This window comes from Phascolarctos cinereus, unplaced genomic scaffold (assembly GCF_003287225.1).
Source record: "Phascolarctos cinereus isolate Bilbo 61053 unplaced genomic scaffold, phaCin_HiC Scaffold_1;HRSCAF=81, whole genome shotgun sequence".
Lineage (NCBI taxonomy): Eukaryota > Metazoa > Chordata > Mammalia > Diprotodontia > Phascolarctidae > Phascolarctos > Phascolarctos cinereus.
This window is the reverse complement of record NW_027555514.1, coordinates 217,142,666-217,161,339: the sequence shown is the minus strand read 5'-3', so window position 1 is coordinate 217,161,339 and position 18,674 is coordinate 217,142,666. Positions and strand designations below refer to the sequence as shown.

At 42.1% G+C, this 18,674-nt stretch overlaps 1 protein-coding gene across 4 annotated transcripts in view; it reads left to right on the top strand.

Annotated features, from left to right (window-relative positions):
• CBX5 (chromobox 5) overlaps window positions 1-18,674 on the top strand; it is a 41,347-nt gene that overhangs the window by 10,675 nt on the left and 11,998 nt on the right. For 2 of the 4 annotated variants that reach the window (XM_020966103.2, XM_020966102.2), the window contains exons 2-3: window positions 8,893-9,071; window positions 14,607-14,793. In XM_020966103.2, the coding sequence (XP_020821762.1) occupies window positions 8,935-9,071; window positions 14,607-14,793 (324 nt within the window). In that variant the 5' untranslated portion in view covers window positions 8,893-8,934. Of the gene's footprint in view, window positions 1-6,869; window positions 6,974-6,998; window positions 7,209-8,892; window positions 9,072-14,606; window positions 14,794-18,674 lie in introns of those variants that run through there. The other 2 variants (XM_020966105.2, XM_020966104.2) reach the window with 2 other exon arrangements.

The window sequence follows — 18,674 nt, the reverse complement described above, 5'->3', positions numbered from 1 at the left end:
TTTCTCCTGTCATCACGCATTATATATTTTTTACAGCTTTTAAATTGCAACAGAGAGAAATTGGTCTGGATTGTAATGGATGGTTAAGGAGCTGCCAAGGATACCCTTGTATGGGGTAGGAAAAAGTTCAATACTGTTTTGATTCTATTTATCTAAATTGTAGGCTATGGCTTGAGTATGATTCATGTTGCAGATCCACCAAAGTGGTGGCAAAGCACAGAATTATATTGTACGTTGAAGGAATGTTGGCTGTTTTTCCAGTCCCTGAAGTTTTAGTTGGGTTATATCAAATTCCTTTCACCTCACCAACATTTGCAAATCAGAGTTTAATTATTTTTGAAACTCCAGGTTGTGGTAAATACAAATCCAATTTCATGTTTGTGGCATTTCTGTCATTGGTTAATAAAATGAAAAATCCCAAATTGTGTGCAGTGGCTTAAGCATACCTCTTTTTATAAGTGGAGTGATGAGTGTAATGACCCTACTGATCTTCATCCCCAAAGCTGCTGATTTGCAGAACTCTTGCTTGTAATGTGATGTGAGAGTAGTTGATAAGTTATGTTATTTATTATATAGTGATTGATGCTTGAAAAATAGTTGTGATGACAATATCAGTGGACTGTTGACTTCTGTTTTAACACATTGGCTGTGTGGAAATATAATTTATCAAAGTGACCTTTCCTCCTAAATTTCATAAGCCAAACAAAAGTGTCACATAACAAATTCCTAATAATCGCTAATATTTTCTATAGGGCTTCACAGTGAGCAGAGTATATTTGATCTTCACAAGGATTAAAAAGGTAGTGGCAGCTATTCTTTCTTATCCCTAGATATGGAAACTGAGGTACAGAATAAATCATTTTAAAGTGCCTACTAGATACTGGGGATATAAAGACAAAAAGGTCCCTGCCCTCAAAAAGATTAATACATTCTGTTAAAAAAAAAAAGTAACTTTTTTTTCTACGTTCAGTAATTTTTCAGATATGTCCAACTCTTTGTGGCCCCATTTGGGTTTTCTTTGCAAAGATACTGGAGTCGATTGTCATTTCCTTCTACAGCTTATTTTACAGGTGAGGAAACTGAGGCAAACTGGATTAAGTAACTTGCTCAGAATCACACAGCTAGTATGGTCTGAGGTTGGATTTTCACTCAGAAAAGATGAGTGACTCCAGGCCACTGCGCCTAGCTGCCGCTGAAGAGTTAAGGGATCTGTCTAAGGTCACACAGCTAGTTTCCTGGTTTCACCTAGAGTAGTGAAATACAACACCAAAGGGAATTGCTTGGTGTGTTATTAGGAAATGGCAGGTTCGGTACTTGACTTATCTTGGCCTTAAGATTGTGAGGGAAAATAAAATTTTCAATTAATACTCACCTGGGGGTGCCTTTAAATGAGTCTAGCTGGTCCAAAAGAGGGCATTACTGGAAGGCAGCAGCTGGGAATCATTCTTCTGCTAGATAGGTGCCTGTTTTCATAGTCCCACAAGTCTCTGCCACTTGGATGGTGAAGTTCTTACTTCTGAGGTCTGCCCAACCTGGGGTCATGTTCTAGCACTACTTCAAATTTTAGTCAAATATGATTGACTTGTAAGGCACAAGGTCCAGAACAGCTGTTGATTTTAAAAAATATATCCAGAGAATTGTTTAATTTCTAGAATTATGATCTAGTATCAGTAATTTAGTTGTTAAATATTTCATTACATCAAACAAGACTTTGGGACTACAGACTCAACTAATTTTTGTGGTAGTTTAAGAGGAGAGAAATTAAATCTTCAAAGTAGCCTCTTCTTTCAGCTAATTAAAAAAATAAGCAAAGTAAACTAGACTATTCCTGGTAGTTCTGTCCACCCTTTACTGGAGGTGTAAATATTCCAGGAGGTGGCCTAAGAGAGAAGGCCTAGATAAACTTAAGAAAAAGATAATTAGTCCCTGGGTAATTGAATTTCAGCTGTAGCTGAGGCTGTGTTTTAGCAGAACTTTTAGATCATCTGGAGCCAGAGTTTTTTCCTTTCCTGTCACTCCTCTCTGTTAATAAAGTTTGTGTAGTCTATATGTGGCTTGTTAATGATAGGACTGTTAACCACCACAGTTAATCTTCCTCCACAACTCTTTCCTAATCCAGTCTTTTAAACAACCGTTTAAACAGCTTTTAACTCCTTGAATTGGGTGCACTTGGGCTTTTTGGTGGAGGTGGAGTGATAGTTATCAGGCCATTTAACAAAACCTGAGACAGCCAGGACAGCTGTAACGTGCATCTCTATGGTGTGTTTTTGTTAAAATGCCACACGGCTACTACTTTGGAAATCATCAATCCAGTGGAAGAAAACATCTTTATAGATGATGTTTTACTTTTATGCCATTCAAGTAACATATACCCAATACCATCAGCATTCAATTCCATAAAGAACAAAGAATAGATATAGAGCAGATTAAAGTACTTTTTAAATTTGGGTTCTTTTCATGAGCTCATTTCTCTGTCATAAGGCTGGATGGGACAGAGTGAAGGACTGATTATATGTTATTAGTGTTGTAGATAATATTTAATCTTCACCCAAATCATTTGCTAGTTCTCGTCCAGGCAGGCTGTCTATGCCCTAGAGTAGGAGAGTAGATCGAGGCCTCAGTCTAACTTACTCATCCAAGATTTTTTGTTGTTGTTTCATTTCTCCCATGTGGTAAAGACATTTTATTTATAACCTTTTCCTTTCCTGAGATTCAGCTTTGGGCTTTTTCCACTAATGATGATGTAGAAAAGATACTGTATTCTTAGTGGGTTAGGAGAGATTTTATTGAAACCTTTTAAAAAACTATCAAGGCATCATTGTAGTCCATCTTTTATAGTAGTTAGCCTGTCTCCTTCCTCAAAAGAGCTGTCTTTGGCTTGCCTGGTGGTACAAAGCATGCTAACAGATGCCTTGTTTTAAACACTACCAAGCTTCCCTAAAGGCAAGCTTAAAGGGCATACGCTGTCTGCCATCAGTCATGGAGAGGTAATAAAAATGTGTTCCACATGTGGCCCAAGACAAGCCACAAAAAGATCTAGCATTGAAAGCAGTGACCAAGAAGCGAAAGTATAGGAGCAGCTAGGTGGTGCAGTGGATAGAGTGCTGGCCCTGGAGTCAGGAGGTTCTCAGTTGAGTCCAGCCTCAGACACATAAAATTTACTGGCTGTGTGACCCTGGGCAAGTCACTTAACCCCATTGCCTCCCCCCCCCAAAAAAAGACCAAGACACAAAAGTATAAAGCAAAATTAGTATAAATATTAGGTAGAGGTCCAGTGTGGGTAGTTCTGTAGCTCAAGGATTGGTTTGTTCTTCTGTTGAAAGAACCAACCGTGAAATTCATCATTAACTTCCCCCAGCATTCTCTACAAGCTCCTCTATGTCTGATTGATGAGGATTAACTGATATTTTTAAAATTCTTTACCTTTTTGTCTTATAGGTTCTCTTCCCTTCCCCACCTCTCCAGCTACCCCCTTCTCCTTTTCGGAGAATTCATCCGTTGAATGATCTTGCTTGTCAGCAGCTTGGAATGTGAATTCCGACTGTGCTTGACTTATATCTTTGATATCTTTCTGGTGGTTAGCTCGCCAGCAATCTGGCTCAAGCTCTTTCTCCCAGCAGACTGCTGGAAGGAACAACCCTAGTGTTCAGAGGTCTGTGTGGCAAATTTGCCTCATTGCTGAACCAAAGCCTTGATAAAACCTGACAGTACCCCTAGCCTGTCTTGTCCCTCGGGGTCCTAGCTGCTGGAATTGATCTATGGATGATGCCTTTACCAGAAAGCTCTCCACCAGTGCTCAGGAGAGAGAGGGTCAGAGCCGTTTTGCTTGAAAGACTTTCTCTAGAAACATGAGAAGCATGAGGCCCATCCCATGGGAATTTCCACAAGGATAAGGTTGCACTTGGATGCTTGTCCTCAATTTCTTCCTGCATGGTATCTAGATTCACCTTAATCACTCCATCATCCTGCCAGCAACTGTCTCATTTCTCATGCTGGTAAGTCGCCTCCTCTCATGCTCAATGTGAACCACCAGTCTTTCTGTTTTATCTGGTGCAGGCCACGGCCCTTAAATTGTCCATCCAGCTTTGTGTTTCATTTGACCCTAATACACTGGGTCGAGCTGTCTGGGAGAGAATTATGTCCCCTTGGCTGTCTGAGTGCATTTCTCATTTCTCACTGCTGCTCCTGAGCAGATCTGTAACTTCAAGGTTAAGATAAGACACATTCCATCAGAACCATGTCGTCATCCTTGCCAGCTTCTGATCTGTGACTGTCCGGGAGATTTACCGGACAACTGCATGCCATTCTTTACGGCATATTAGGGTTGGACTCTGACTCTTGGCAAAAACTCAGGAGTTGATCTGTCCTCGGCTGTTGTTGAACCTGTTTCCCAAAAGGAAAGGGCCACTGCCCCTATGGCCCTTAGGCATTTCTTAAAGGTGCCCCTGGAGGAGAGAAATGGGTGAAACTGCTTCTCCCTCCCAGTTTAGTGGGGAGAGGGAAAGGGGAGCAGAGAAGAGGTTCAAAGCTTTGTGTGTTTCTCCCTTTGCAATTATTTTATTCCTTTCTTGAATGATCCCACAGAAATTCACTGCTGCTGACGTTTTCCTCCACCCTCTTACTCTCTTATACTACCAGTTGCTATTAGTTACTCCTTTCAGCCTGCAGTCCCCAGAGCAGTTCTGACTCTCCAATGGTGATGATGAGTGTTTTTGCCTTTGAGAACTGAACATACCTGGGCTTGTTCTCTGAAGGCTTATTAGTTCCTGCTGCTTCAAAGAGCAGTGCTTCCCAAATCGACTATTGTTCCTCTTTTGTTGCTGCCTTTACTTGTTTAGCTGTAAGGGTTACTTTACCTCTCAGCATGTGATATAGTTTAGCAGTTCTGGAATTTAGAAGGTCAGAGATTTCCTGCTGTTGTTCCAACAGGATCCTAGCATACCCTTACCCTTCTCTTGTCTTTCAGCCTTTTGGTTTTCATTTAAACTCACTGCCTTGTTGGGAAGGAAGGAATGGGAGAGAGGTGGTTCACTTTACAGTAGGGAAACTGAGGCTCACTGTACTCACATAAGAATTCTTATTTCTAAAGTAGTGCTTTGCCCACATTCCCCAGATCAAAGCTATAGAAGAATTAGTAAGAAAAGGCAAGATTGGTACAATCATTTGACGTCTGCTAAGTGGAAACCTCTGCAATTTTTATTCCACGGCTTTCTTTTTGATACCAACCTAATTTGAGGAAATCTTGTAATTTTTGTATCTTGTCATTTCGGCGGCACCCCGGAGTCATTTGCTTTTTCTTTACAATCTCAAATAACTGCTAGCCCCTGATTCCTCACATTTAAGTATTTTTATTGTCCATATATATAGCTTTACTAAAGACTGGCCTGTGAGCCAGAAGAGGATCTCGGGTCCACAGGACAGATTCTTTAGAGCTAGGAGAAATGACTTTTCGAATTCTAAATTTGCTGGTGTTTTTCTCTTTCCTCTTTGTTTACATTACATTTGTTTCCACATTTGTTTACATTTTCTCACGTATTTGTCTACTCTTTTAATTATTTTATTAAGATTTCAAAAGCATAACTTTGAGCCAAAACAAAACACCAGAAATTGTACCTGAAAGGTTTACTTTTTACAATCATATTAAATAATCCAGGTAAGCAGTGGATGGAGCCCTGCCCTCAGACACTTTCTCAATTGTAAAATGAAGGTAATAACAGCACCTACCTCACAAGGTTGTTCTAAGTATCAAATGAGATAACATTTGTAGAGTTTTTAGCAAAATGTTTGACATATAGTGGATGCTTTGATAAATGCTTCTTCCCCCCCCCCCCGTATTTCATTCCTTCTTTATTTTGTTAACATAACCAGTGTCTTTGAACCAAACGAAAAGTTGTAAATCCAAGTTTTTTTAGTATTGGAGCCTTAAAATTTCGCTTTTCTTTCTTCACAGTGAATTTAGTGTCATGGGACCTGAGTTCAAATGAGGGCTGTGCCTTTGTGACCTCGGGCAAGTCATTTACTTTTGTGGGCCTGAGTTTCCTCACCTCTAAATTATAGGCGTTGCCCTCCAATGCCTTACCCTGTGATTGAGCTGACAATAGAGCCTCTTGGAAAATCTCCAGTGGAGTCAGATTAGGAGGAGAGTGGCAGTAGGTTTTCTCTCCCCCTGGAGTCTGGAGTCTCACCCCTTCGGACTGGATTCCTTCCCTCCAGCACTTTTAATTCCCCGGTTTGTGTCTATGAGGTGGGAGAAGACTGGAGGAGAGGGCCCCCGAGGGCTGGAAGAGTTGTTTGGGCGACCACCCTCCCACTCCCCTGCGGAGTCCCCCCCTCCCCCACTTTCTTCTTCCTCTCTCCTTCCTCCTGCGTCCCTTCCTTCGGCCCCCCCTCCCCCCCTCCCCATAAGCCGGGCTTTGAAAATCCCACTTGGAGGACTTTTCCCTGGGAAGTCGCCTGCCTAGTTTGCGTCTTCGTTTCCTTGCCTGTAAAATGGGGATGGGACCTACTACCTTCCTTCCAGGGTTATTGTGAGGCATAAGTGAGAGTGTCTTGAAAGTCTTTGCGAACCTTCTAGGTGCTTGTTATGCCAGCTGTTATCTATTTAAATTTGTTTGATTGTTCCGGAAAAGTTTGTGTTTGTGTTTTCCAAACGGTTTGGTTGGGTGACTGCTTTCTATAGTGGGTTTAGGTGTAGACCTGAAGCTGTCCTGCCGCCTGGGGCCCAGGGAGGCGCCAGCCAACCTCTCCTCCCAGTTTTCACTGTAAAGGAAAGTTCAGCCTTTTAACTTTTCCGACTGCCTCTCCCCCTCTAGTGCTGCTGCCAGTTGCCTAGGCAACGCACCGTGGCAGCTGCGCAGTGGCGCCTAGACAGCTGGGTGGGGGCGGGGGAGCTGCCACCCCGCCAGGCCCCAGACCTGGGAGGGGAGGCCCCTCCTATTAGCCCAGAAGGGAAAGAAAGAGCTGGGGAGATCCGGTAGGTAAAAGAGGGGGCCATCATTCTTCTTGCCCCGTTTGGGCCTCTTTACTGCCTGAATGTGCAAGGGGAGATTTTTCTTAATGCTCCCTCTTCAAACTGAACCGAAACAAATATAAATCCCTCTTTTCCCTGGTGAGGCAAAAAGAGGCCGTGGCCACAATGCAGTTAAACACAGAGCTGGTTTTCACCCCAGTGCGCTGACCCAAACTGCCATGCTCCCGGAAATTCCAAGGTGAGTGGGGGGAGCAGGGGGGTGCTGTGCTGGAACACGACATTTCCTGTCTCTGCTGAGGTCGGTGTCTGCTTTTATTGGTCATTTTTTCTTTCAAATAAACCACATTTCCCCCTAGAGAAGCTTAAAGAGCTTTTCAAAACTGATGGAGAATGAACTTTTAAATGCCTCTGCCTCCTTTTCCTTCTTTTCTCTTCCTTCCCTTCCCACCTTCCCTAATCCCCAATATGCAAAAAACTCTTCAGTTTCACTCCAGGAACAATGCTGGGTGGGGAATATTTGTGGGGAAACCAGGACTCCTTGCTGGCTGGATTTTTAAATCCCAGGAGTTGTAATTTCTAACTATATCCATTGATTATGTCTTCCTCAATCTTGTTTATTTGAAATTAATTCATAAAAGCAGTTTCCACAGCTACCTGCTTTTTTTCCCTCATCAACTCAAGTCATAGTGATTATTCTGTCTTAAAGCATAACTTTTAAGAGTCCTCTCCACTTTTCTGGAATGATCTTCTGTCCAGAAAGAAAATTTTGCTTTTCTCAAGGCACACCGAAGCACTTCTAACGATGACAGCAAAGCCAAAATGGACTTTTGCCAAGGGAACAGTTTCTCTTACTCCCTTATCCCAGATAGTAGGAACCATTTAACCCAAATAGAAACCCCAAGATGTTGATAGTGATGATGGTGGTGATGGTGGTAATGATGATGACCTGGCAGTTTAAAAACTTGATTCTCTGTTGAACATCCCCTAGAGTACATATTTCTCAGCTTAACTCAATTTCTATTTGTGTTCCTTTGCCTTTACTCTAGAGTCTAGCTTATGAATAGCCTCTCTGTATTTCTAGTTCCCATGTTGAAGCTTCAGACCGGGGGTCTTCTCCTCCTCCTTGGCTCAAGGGTCAACCTCATTTGAGGAGAGGAGAGTTGCCTCTCTATCTGTTCGTACTGGTTTAGGCTTGGGAATTATTAATAGATCATCTTCTACTTTTAATTTCCTGTGTCTAATATCTAAGCATTTCCACTGTACCCACTCTCCCCATCCTTAGCAGAGATAGGCTTACCACAAGCAGAGTTTTAAAGGTGAAGATAGAGAGAAGTGTTGAGATTATCAACTTTGTTAATATCCCCGGAGAAACAAACTTAGGTTGCTTAAGGGAGTCCCTAAATTGTATTGCTGAAGAGCCATTGTTCTACAATTGAGGGCCTGGTCAAAATTATCAGAGGAAGAAAAAAATGTGTTGAAGTGGCATAATTTTTTTTTTTAAGAATTGCATTCTTTAAATTCAGTATAGCTTAAGTTGCCCCTGGGCAGGTTTTGAGGTGATGTGTCTGTAGGCTATAATTCTTTCAGAATGGAGGTTTTTCACGTACTTTTTTTAGTTTCTTGGCTTGGATTTGAACACCAAAATAGGCAAGAGTGTTCACTTCCTGAATATAAGCCACTGAGGACTGACTAGGCTGGCCTTCAGGGTCCTTTGTAACCTCTAATAACAATTTTGGAGAAAAGGGTTTAAGGGTAGAGTTGTTTGCAGTTGACCCATTTATCGATGGACTTCTGAGAGCTGGTCTCTGACACTATTCCTTTAGAGACACAAAACTCAATTACTCAGTTTCCCTGGTTGCAGAGATTGAAAAAGCTTAAGCTCTCACTGTGGCTCCTAACTGCCTTGCCCTTCCCATTTGCAGGAACCGGGTGGCCTTAGTCCTTCAGGTGAAACATCGTGCGCTATGGGAAAGAAAACCAAGCGAACAGCCGATAGTTCATCTTCAGAGGATGAGGAGGAGTACGTCGTGGAGAAGGTGTTAGACAGACGCGTGGTTAAGGGGCAAGTGGAATACCTACTCAAGTGGAAAGGCTTCTCTGAGTAAGTCCCTTTTTTCTCTGTCTGTCTGTTTGTCTGTCTGTCTCTCTCTCTCTGGCATTAGTGCCTTAGGAATTTATATAAAGTTTTCTCTTGGTCCTCTTTTCACCCTCAGATTGCTGGGAGTCAGGGAGTGTAGTGAATAGAATGTCAGACAAGGAACCAAAAGAGTCTGCTTTACTTTTTTCAGCTCACTTGAGGCATCAACCTTGGTGTGATTGCCACTGTTTCCTCTGGTGTTAAGTACTATGAATTTTGGAGAAGAAAGATAACCATATGAGGAATTTTTCTTTTCTGGGAGTGGGGAGTCAGTTCAAGTAGGGAGGTCTCTATTTAACCAACACTAGGAGAAATATTTGATATCCAAGTGATTTAAAAATTAATTTGAACTCACTCTAGAGAGCTCTTTGTAGACAAAATGGTTCTAGACCTGTTATTACACCATAGGGCAAGTTGCAGGGGTTTTCATCTAGACATCCCGTAGGTGTCTCAAATTCAACATGTCTAAAACAAACTGATTATCTTTCTAGAAAACCCTTTCCCAGTTTTAACTCATTTTTCTTTTGAAAGCATACCGTTGTTCCAGTCCCCTAGGTTCCTGACCTCACAACCAGGTTCTAACCTTCCCTCTCCTTACACCTCATAGGTGATAAGTTACCCAACTTTGCCTCTTCTGTCTCCAGCTAGATCAAGCAGCTGTCACATCTCACACCCTAGTTCAGGTTCTCAGACATCTGTCTATACTTTTCCAATAGTCCCCTAATTAGTCTCTCTGCCTCCAGTATCTTCTCTCTCCAGTACATCCTCCTCCCTGCTGCCAAGGTGATGTTCCTAAAATGTAGGTCTGACTGTGCTCAAGAAATTCCAGTGGCTCCCTCTTGCCTTTAATCAGATATCAACTGCTCTTCTGTTTGTCTTTTAAAGCTCTTCACAATCTAACTCCAGTCTACATTTCCAGGCTTATTTTATATTTATCTTATTCACATATTCTAATGTTCCAGCTAAATGGGCCACCTTGCTGTACCATCCCTATGACCTAACATGTCTCCCATGCCTAGAATGCATTCCTAGGATCATGCAGTTAGAGCTGGAGATGATCTCAAGGCCCATCTCTTCCAATCTCCTCATTTTGCAGAGGAGAAAATGGAAGCTCAGAAACGTTAAGTGATTTACCCAAGGTGGTCCAAGCAGGATGTGAACACATATCCCCTTACGCCACCCTTCCCACTCTTACTATGCTATTCCTTCTTCACCTCTGTCTCTTAGATTCCTCAGAGTCCTTCATACTTCTGTTCCGGTGCTCTCTCCTGCTGCAGAAAGCCTGGCCCCATCACCCCAGTTACTTGTGCCCTGGAAATTGTTTTGTGTTTTATTGTACATGTTCTGTGTTTCTGACCCTCCCTCTCCCTTTTCCCCGTTTATCTTTTAATATCCCCAGCACCTAGCATGGTGCCTGTCTATCAATTCATTAAGTACTTGTTAAATTGAACTGATTGCTATTCTCTTCTCTTTAAAGGAACTCTTGTTACAAGAGCTTGGGGGGGTGTTTTCACACTTCACTTATACACTTAAAATGCTCTCTTTATGCTTTTCTTTCCACCAACTCCCCTCCTCCCCAATAACTGCAACCTCCATTGAGGGCAAGGGTCCATGATCTCCAAATTTTTATATATTCCCTAGCCTTACCACACTCTCAGGTGATCAATATATGTTTGAATCAATACCTGTCCTTACCGTATATTAAAACTACTCTTCTTCGGGGGGGGGGGGGTGCGCCACTCAGCAGGGAACTAGAACTTATGGTAGATATAGCCACCTTTCTTGATTGGATGTGACCAGGAGCCATGGGGTCTTATAAAGAGTCTTTGGAGACTGTCCAAAGCAATCAGCTACAACCTTTGGGTAGAATCAGAAGAGAGAGGGGGACATCAGGGCCCACTGGGGAAAGCTTTGGTTCTGGAATCAGAGGAGCCCATCTCTGATGCTTAGCTCTGTGTGACCTTAGACAAGACACTCACCCTCCTTGGATCTGAGTTTCCTCATCTGTAAAATGGGGGGGATAGAATTAAGATGGTCTTTGAAATCCCTTTGAACTTCAGGTATCTGATCCTCTGACCCTCAAGCTGCCTGAATTATTGAGAAGAAGAAAAGAAGGGAGGGAGGATGGAGAGGCAATGGAATTATTCCTCTGACTGGAGAAGGTGGACATCCACGCCTTTGGTACAGATGTCCTCCCCGTTCTGATTCTTTATGCTTGACAAGCAGCTTTCAGATATATGGTTGGAGAACGGTAACAGCAACCTTGAGGCATTTCCTGACCATTACCCTTTCCCTGAGCCCTGCCTGGTGACCTGGAGCTCATGGGTGAATGCGTTGCTATAATGATTAAGCACTCTAGAGGACGAAACTCCTAACATTTCTCTTGTTAACTTGATTAAGTAGGAACTGATTCAGTGAACCAAGTAGAAAACCTGGTCATATTTGGAGAAAACTGTGATAGTTCCCCAAATTTGACCTGTACTATTCAGTTTGACAACTGCAGAGATAAAGATGCTCATTTTAACCTAATAAAGCAGAATTACCATTGCCTTGATTTTACAGATGTTGGGAAATTACTGAATTGGATGATCATTGTTTTAAAAATATTTTTAAACTTCTAGACAACATTTTAGTTTATAGATTCAAGCTCCCTTTATAGCCATCACTGGGTGAATGTTAAAAGCCAAAGGGCTTCAACCTCAGGAAAGACTTGAGCCATTGCCAGTTGTGAAAATTCACTTCAGCAAATATTTATTAAGAATCTGCTTGTGTGAGGTTCTGCGCTAGGTGCTGGGGACCTAAACACGAGAAGCAATCCTGGCCCACCCTCCAGGGGTTTGTGTTCAGTTAGGTGGCTCTAACCTGTATCCAAGTAAGTAGAGTAATTCAAAGAGAGAGAGAGAGTGAGTATAACTGGAGCATCCAGAAAGGGCTCACTTCCCTGCGGGGTGGCTCATAAACAGGAAGCTAGGGGTTGACTTAAGCAGCAGAGGTGGAGAGGAGTACATGTGTGCAAAAAACCCAAGGTGGGAAGAGGCTTAAAGCGCTAAAGGCTGAGGACTGTGTGCTTCATTATAGAGGCAATAGGTAGCAACTGAAGGTTTAGCAGTGGCTGTGACATGAGTCCATATGTTTTAAGGGTAAGGACTGGAGCTTTGATTTCATTGGGATAGGAAACTCCATTGAGGTTAGTGCCCTCTCTGCGATTGAAGAGTCTTAGGGATGCCCAGACTTGCCCAGGATCACACCACTATGATATGTCAGAGGCAGAACTGGAATCCAGGGCTTCTTGACTTGCTGGCTGACTTTCTATTCTACTCTACCAGAGATGTCAAACTCAAAGAGAAACAGATCATTTATTTTGTTAAATGTTTCTCAATTACATTTTCATCTAGTTCCCATTTTACTTGGGAGTTTTGCCACCTCTGCACTCCACCATGCTCCTTCAGATATGTTTTAAGAGTAACAAATTTGGTAGCTGTGTGACGTCCCTTTTGGGTCTACTAGATTCAAGCACGAATCTCAACCCATAATGTTGGGTGCACATGAGGAAAAGGGTGGGAATGTAGGGAGATATTCCTGTTCCCACTAGGCAGTACCTACATGGTCCTGGCTTTCCACTCACACCGTCCTCATTGTAGGCACACTTCCTCAGCTCTCCTAGTTCAAGGGTGATAAATGGACTCTCTTTACAATGACTCTGTGGAATGACTTTTGCCAGTTTTATAAAGGGAGAAGGCAGCTGAGCTTTAGAGGGGTTGAGGGTCTAGTCTCTGGCCACATAACTTTTTGAGTCAAATCTGGGACTCAAACCCAAGTCTGTCTTATACCAAGTCAAAGGCTCTTTCCATTGCCACATTTCTACTTATTCATTAACTTTGGGTCCTGGGGGAGCAAAGAGTGGTGAGATGCTATCCTTGCTATGAGGATGTGGGCGACTTTTTGGTTCTTACTGTTGATTCCTCTAAATAAAGGGCTTGAGTTGTCTGACATTTAATACTGTGGGATATGAATTAAAATATGAACTAGGTATTTTTAGGATGATTATAAATCCAATGGAACACTGATAGAAATGCATTCAGAGTCATTGATAGGTGATCTGAAACCTCCAGACATGAATCTTCTATCCCATGTTTCAGGCTAGATAAAGAAAGAGGAGATGGGCATTTTTTTTCTTAGTTTCCTCACCCTTACTGGAAATTATACTTAAGGTTTTCTAAAGGTTACAAAATGCAGAGATTGTACAAAGTCTAAGATGTATAAATAAGGTCTTTGGTGAACTCTGTCATCAGCCCTGTTAGGGAGACTGGTTAGATACAGTAGTCTTCCAAAAACAGAAATTTGGGCCCATACCGATAGTTATCTTTTCTTACCCCGATGGTTTGTGTAATGCTCGGTAAGTTCCTTACTGATGCGTGATTTCCTCTGGGAATGATCAATCTCTTTGAACTTGGGGGGAAATTATGATGCGAGAAACTTCACAACCGAGGAGGGGAAATTCAGTGTACATTTTCGTCTACACCAGGAGAATCAGTCCAAATGATTCTGAAATGGGTTTGAACTCAATGAACTGTTTGTTGTTCTTAGGCTGTTATTTGTACCGTAGGACAAAGCTAGGGAGGGGTTCTTAGGTGGTATCACTGGTTTGCTTCCTTCAGGAGCCTAGTTACTGCAGTCCACAGGGTATGTTCAACACTTCTGTGCCTAGAGGATGAGACTGTTAAACCTGTGCTAGTTGGAGTCATTCTTTCTTTAATTGGAAATTGAGGCTTTCTTCAAAGAAGCACCCAAGGGCAACCTTTTAATGGAAGCTAGGCGTGGGTATTAGAGTTTGATACAGGAAAATGATGGTAGTTTATTATGCTAGCTTTGGTTAGAGGAAATAGAAAATGCCTAGTTTGACTTACCTTGCTGATTCTTTATACTTCTCAAACACTAGTTATATGTGTGATTTTTGTTTCTTTGAGACAGAACCTTGGATTTTATCAAGTAAAATGAAAGCTGGAGACTGTTTCTCAGTTGTGCATTCAATTCAACACATATTTCAAAGCCCTGTGACCTAAGTTCTTTGCCAGGCCAATGGGCGAAAAATTCATTATATAGAACACCCCCCGGTCCCCAACATATTTATTATGTTGATTTTCCTGATGTAAAAACTTACTCAGGCTCCCTCGGCGGGCATAGAAGTTTTCAGAAACTTAGTGGAGGCAGAGTCCACTGTGATGGAGAGTGTAAATTTCATCTCCCTTTATGTCACACTTTGTGAAGTTGACATGTATGTGGCTGATCGCCATTCCCATTAACAGTCCTTTGTTGATTTAACTATTATTGGTGTTTCTTGACGAACATAGGGAAGGAAAATGGTGTTATCTCAGACACAATTTGCCACTGATACGTGGCCATCATTTTACAATCACATCTTTTCCCTGCAGCAGCTCTTCTCCAGCCATGGTGCAGTTTTCTCACTCTTGCTTTCTTTCTCCTTCCCTTTTGTCTCAGGGAACATAATACCTGGGAGCCTGAGAAAAACCTGGATTGCCCTGAATTGATCTCCGAATTTATGAAAAAGTACAAAAAGATGAAGGAAGGTGAAAACAACAAACCCCGGGAGAAGTCAGAAAGCACCAAGAGAAAATCCAGCTTTGCCAACAGTGCTGAAGAGATCAAGTCAAAAAAAAAGAGAGAGGTGAGCTGGCATCTCATCTTTTTTTCTTCCTCTTTCCTTTTCTCTTTGGAGCTCGTTTAGTGGGATCTGATTTGGGTCCTGTTAGCTCTCTTCCCAGAATCCTTGGCAGAGGGTGAAACACAGGCAGGAACAAAGAGCTTTCAGGGAGGAATCTTGTCTCCTGCTAGTGCCCCCTTCTGGCTGGGAGAGGCAGGCACTGTGGTCCCTTTGGCCACAGCTGGCTGTTAAGACGGCTCTTTGTAGTGGCTCTTCTTCTGTAGAAGGCAGAATATGATGGTCCCAGGAAGGGTGTGGGTTGGTGAGATTTTGATGATGGGAAAAGACTTTGAAAATGTCCAAAGTTTTACTCTGCTCGCCTTCCTGCTTTGTCGCAAAGGTCATTATTATGCTTTGCCCTTTTGGAGTGTTTTTACTTCTTTGATACTATTTAACTGTTAGGCCAGGGTTCATGTTATATTGTTTCCTCTTGGCTCAGCTCAGTCATTCTGTATTTCATCTAGTTAGCCTTTCAGTTTCCCTGGTAGCTAGCACAAGCTGGGTTTTGACCTCGTACTATATACACCTTAGGATCTTAAAATCTCCAAGCTCGGAGGGAACTGAAAAGCTATCCTATCAAATACTCTACTCTTTGCACTCTTCTTCGCTGCCCTGCTTCTTCACTTCCCACCCTCAAACCCCCCCCCAAAACAAAGAACAGACATGAGATCATTCTCCTGCTTAAAAAAATACATTATTTATTCATTTCACCTAAGTCTTTTGATATTACCTCCACTAATAGCCACACGGATCTCAACTCTGTTTGGTTAACAGTCTTTGAAGGAAGTAAAGCATAGTGAAAGAAGCTTCCTGATTTGGGAATTCTATAGAAGAAAGCACTGCTTGAAGTCTTTGAGTATGTAGTTTTTAATCACACCACAACTCCTCCCTTTACACACACACACATCCTCCCCAAATGCTGCTTAGATAAGAGCAATGAGGGTATGTTTTACAGAGCCACCAATTCTTATTCCAAGAAAATGGTAAAGGTCATTTCTTAGGCATTTGTAGCCCTCCGCATTTTTAGGTGATGTGGTACAAATTTACCTTATTGAATAGCCTTTATAAGGGCCAAAGTAATTCTTCCCTCTTGGTGAGACAGAAAAAGAGATCACCTTTACCCAGAATTGAAATGAATTTGAAAGTTAAGGCTCTGAGAATACGGATGGGCCATGGGTTAAGTGTCCCTCTTTATATTTCCCCCCTTTGACTGCCTTATTTGAAGAGCCATACTTGTCCTATTCTAACAAGTTGGAACATCGTAGTGACATGGTACTAGGGATTTCAGTGTGTCTTCCTTCTCTCGTTAGAAGAGGAAGTCTTGTGCTTTTTTCTCCCCATTTTTCATACCTCATGGCAGGTGAGAGTTAGCAGAGGGGTGATTCTCCTATAACTCAGCTTAGGCAGGGGAGTGGGGGTAAAGTTAGGGAGCAGAAAGTGCCTGACACTGAGCTTTAGCAAGCCGTTGGTTGGCAGCTGCTTTCTCAGCCCAGTGTGCTGTACTAAAAGGAATGGCTTGGCCTCAAGCCACTGGCCAGGGTACCAGGTATTAGCTGGGCCAGATTCAGAATGGAGCCGACCTTGAAAACAACCCTCAGCCATCCTCTGCCTCTCTCCTCTCATCTGGGGGCCCCTGGTGGCGTTCTCAGTAGTGCTAGCACATGGCAGGCAGCTGGAATGATCGGTGAGTGTATGTTTTAAAGGTACAGGAGGGGATTGCATTTCTTTCCTTAAACCACCACAGAAGAAATTTGTTAGTCGGCATTATGCCTGATTTAAGATTACTGCCTGTGTGATGATTTTAGCATTTTCCTCGCCTCAACTCCTTTTTAGCAGCTTAAACATTTTTCTTCCATTTTTTTCTCCTTCCCTCCCTATGTGGCAAACTGTTTTCAGCCGCCTGCTATGATTTACAGCTCAGTCTCTGTGCCAGCATTCCAGCTGTGAGCAGCTGTGTGCACATCTGGGAACCTTCTCCCCTTCGCTCTCCTCTCCCCCCAAAAAGAGAGAGAGAGAGAGAGAGAGCTATGTTCTAAGAGCCAGCATCTCCCTTGATCCATGGAGTTTCCTACTCAAATGAGGGTTCTGTTGGGACCTTCTGAATCCTTTATGCTTTGTTTCTCCCAGAAGAGAGAGAAATGAGTATCAAATTAAAGATTTTATTATGAAAATGAAGCACTAGAGATTTCTTTTATTTAGGTAGACTCTTCAGATCTGGTTACATGTTGCTACTCAATAGGTTAACAATTATCATCCTGTAACAGACTTGAAAATGAGCTTTTAAAAAATTCATGGTCTGTGAATTTCAAACATCAACTTACTAACAGCCAAGTTTACAACTAGGGCTAACAATTGAGGGTGAACTGGAGAGAACATTGCATTTCAGTCAACTCTGGATAATCCCCTAGTGAATTAACAGTGACCTCATCCCTCCTCCTCTACATCCATCTCCATCCTGGAATGTAGACTATAAGATCTGAAGCAGGAGGGGGCCAGGGCCAGTTAGACACAGAGACAATGGAGTGTAATAGGATATAGGTGTGGAGGACTTCTCTGCATCTCAGTGCCATAAATCCTGTGGCCATTCTTATATTAGCATAGCTAATTGTTAGGTGACTGTTGGAAAAGTAGTATTGCAAATGGCAGATAGTATATGTAAGTGTCTGACAGTAGATTCCACACCAGCAGTCCACCACTTCTGTTGAGAAATGAATTTTCTCATTGGTCTCCTGAAACTAAGATAAGTCATTGCATTTAATCTGATTTTTATGTTTGCTAGGGTTTTTTTTAGCATGTGTTATTGTAGTCACTGTGTATTGTATATTGTTCATCTGATTCTGCTTTTTATCCTTTATCAGTTCAAATAAATTTTTGAATTCCTCATTATTTTCTTAACATTCTGTTACATTGCATTCATATATCACAACTTGTTTAGCCATTCCTCAATAGTGGGTGTCTCCAGTATTTTTTTGCTGCTACAGAAAGTCCTGCTCTGAATACTTTGGGGTATGTGGAACCTTTCTTGTCATTGGCTTCCTTTGGGGGGGGTGGAGGTGTCCTTTCCTAGTAAATAAGATCTGTGGATATGAATAGTGTAGTGACTTCTCATGTAATTCTAAATTGTTTCCCAGAATGGTTGGACTACTTCACAATTCCGACAGTATTGTATTAGGAGGACTGTTCCACAGCTTCTCCAACACTATTTTTTATCATCCTTGTCAGTTTGATGGATATTAAGGTGAAATCTTAGAAGTGTTTAATTTCTTTATTATTGATTTGGAGCATTTTTTAATATGGTTGTTGCTATCTTGCATTTTTTTTTCTTTTGAAAATTTTATATCTTTGACCACTTTTCTACTGGGGAATGGCTTTTAGTCAGGACCTTTCATTCTGGAAAGATGAAAGTTCAGAACGAGATGTTGGAATATGCTATGACCACAGGGAGGTCCTTGTTTCACATCCTCACCCTCAAACCAAGGGACTTGAAGTTTAAAAGAAACAGTTGTAGAACAAATAAGAGGTACTCATCATGTAGCAGATAGTAAACTTAGGGAGCATACATTTTTAATTTATTTTTAGAGGAATTGAAGGCTATTTGGCACCTGTCTCTAACCTTTCGAAGGCAACCCTGCCTTCTTATAAAATGGCTTCGTGCCCTAGTATCACCCATAGTACATCTAGAAGGACCATTGTTCCAGAGCACAGCCCTTTAGAGATCTACTGAATGGAAGCCGATGGCAGCTAGGTGGCACAGTAGATAGAGCACCGGGCCTGGGGTCAGGAAGATCTGGGTTCAAATCTGGCCTCAGACACTTAGTAACTCTGTGACCCTAGACAAGTCACAT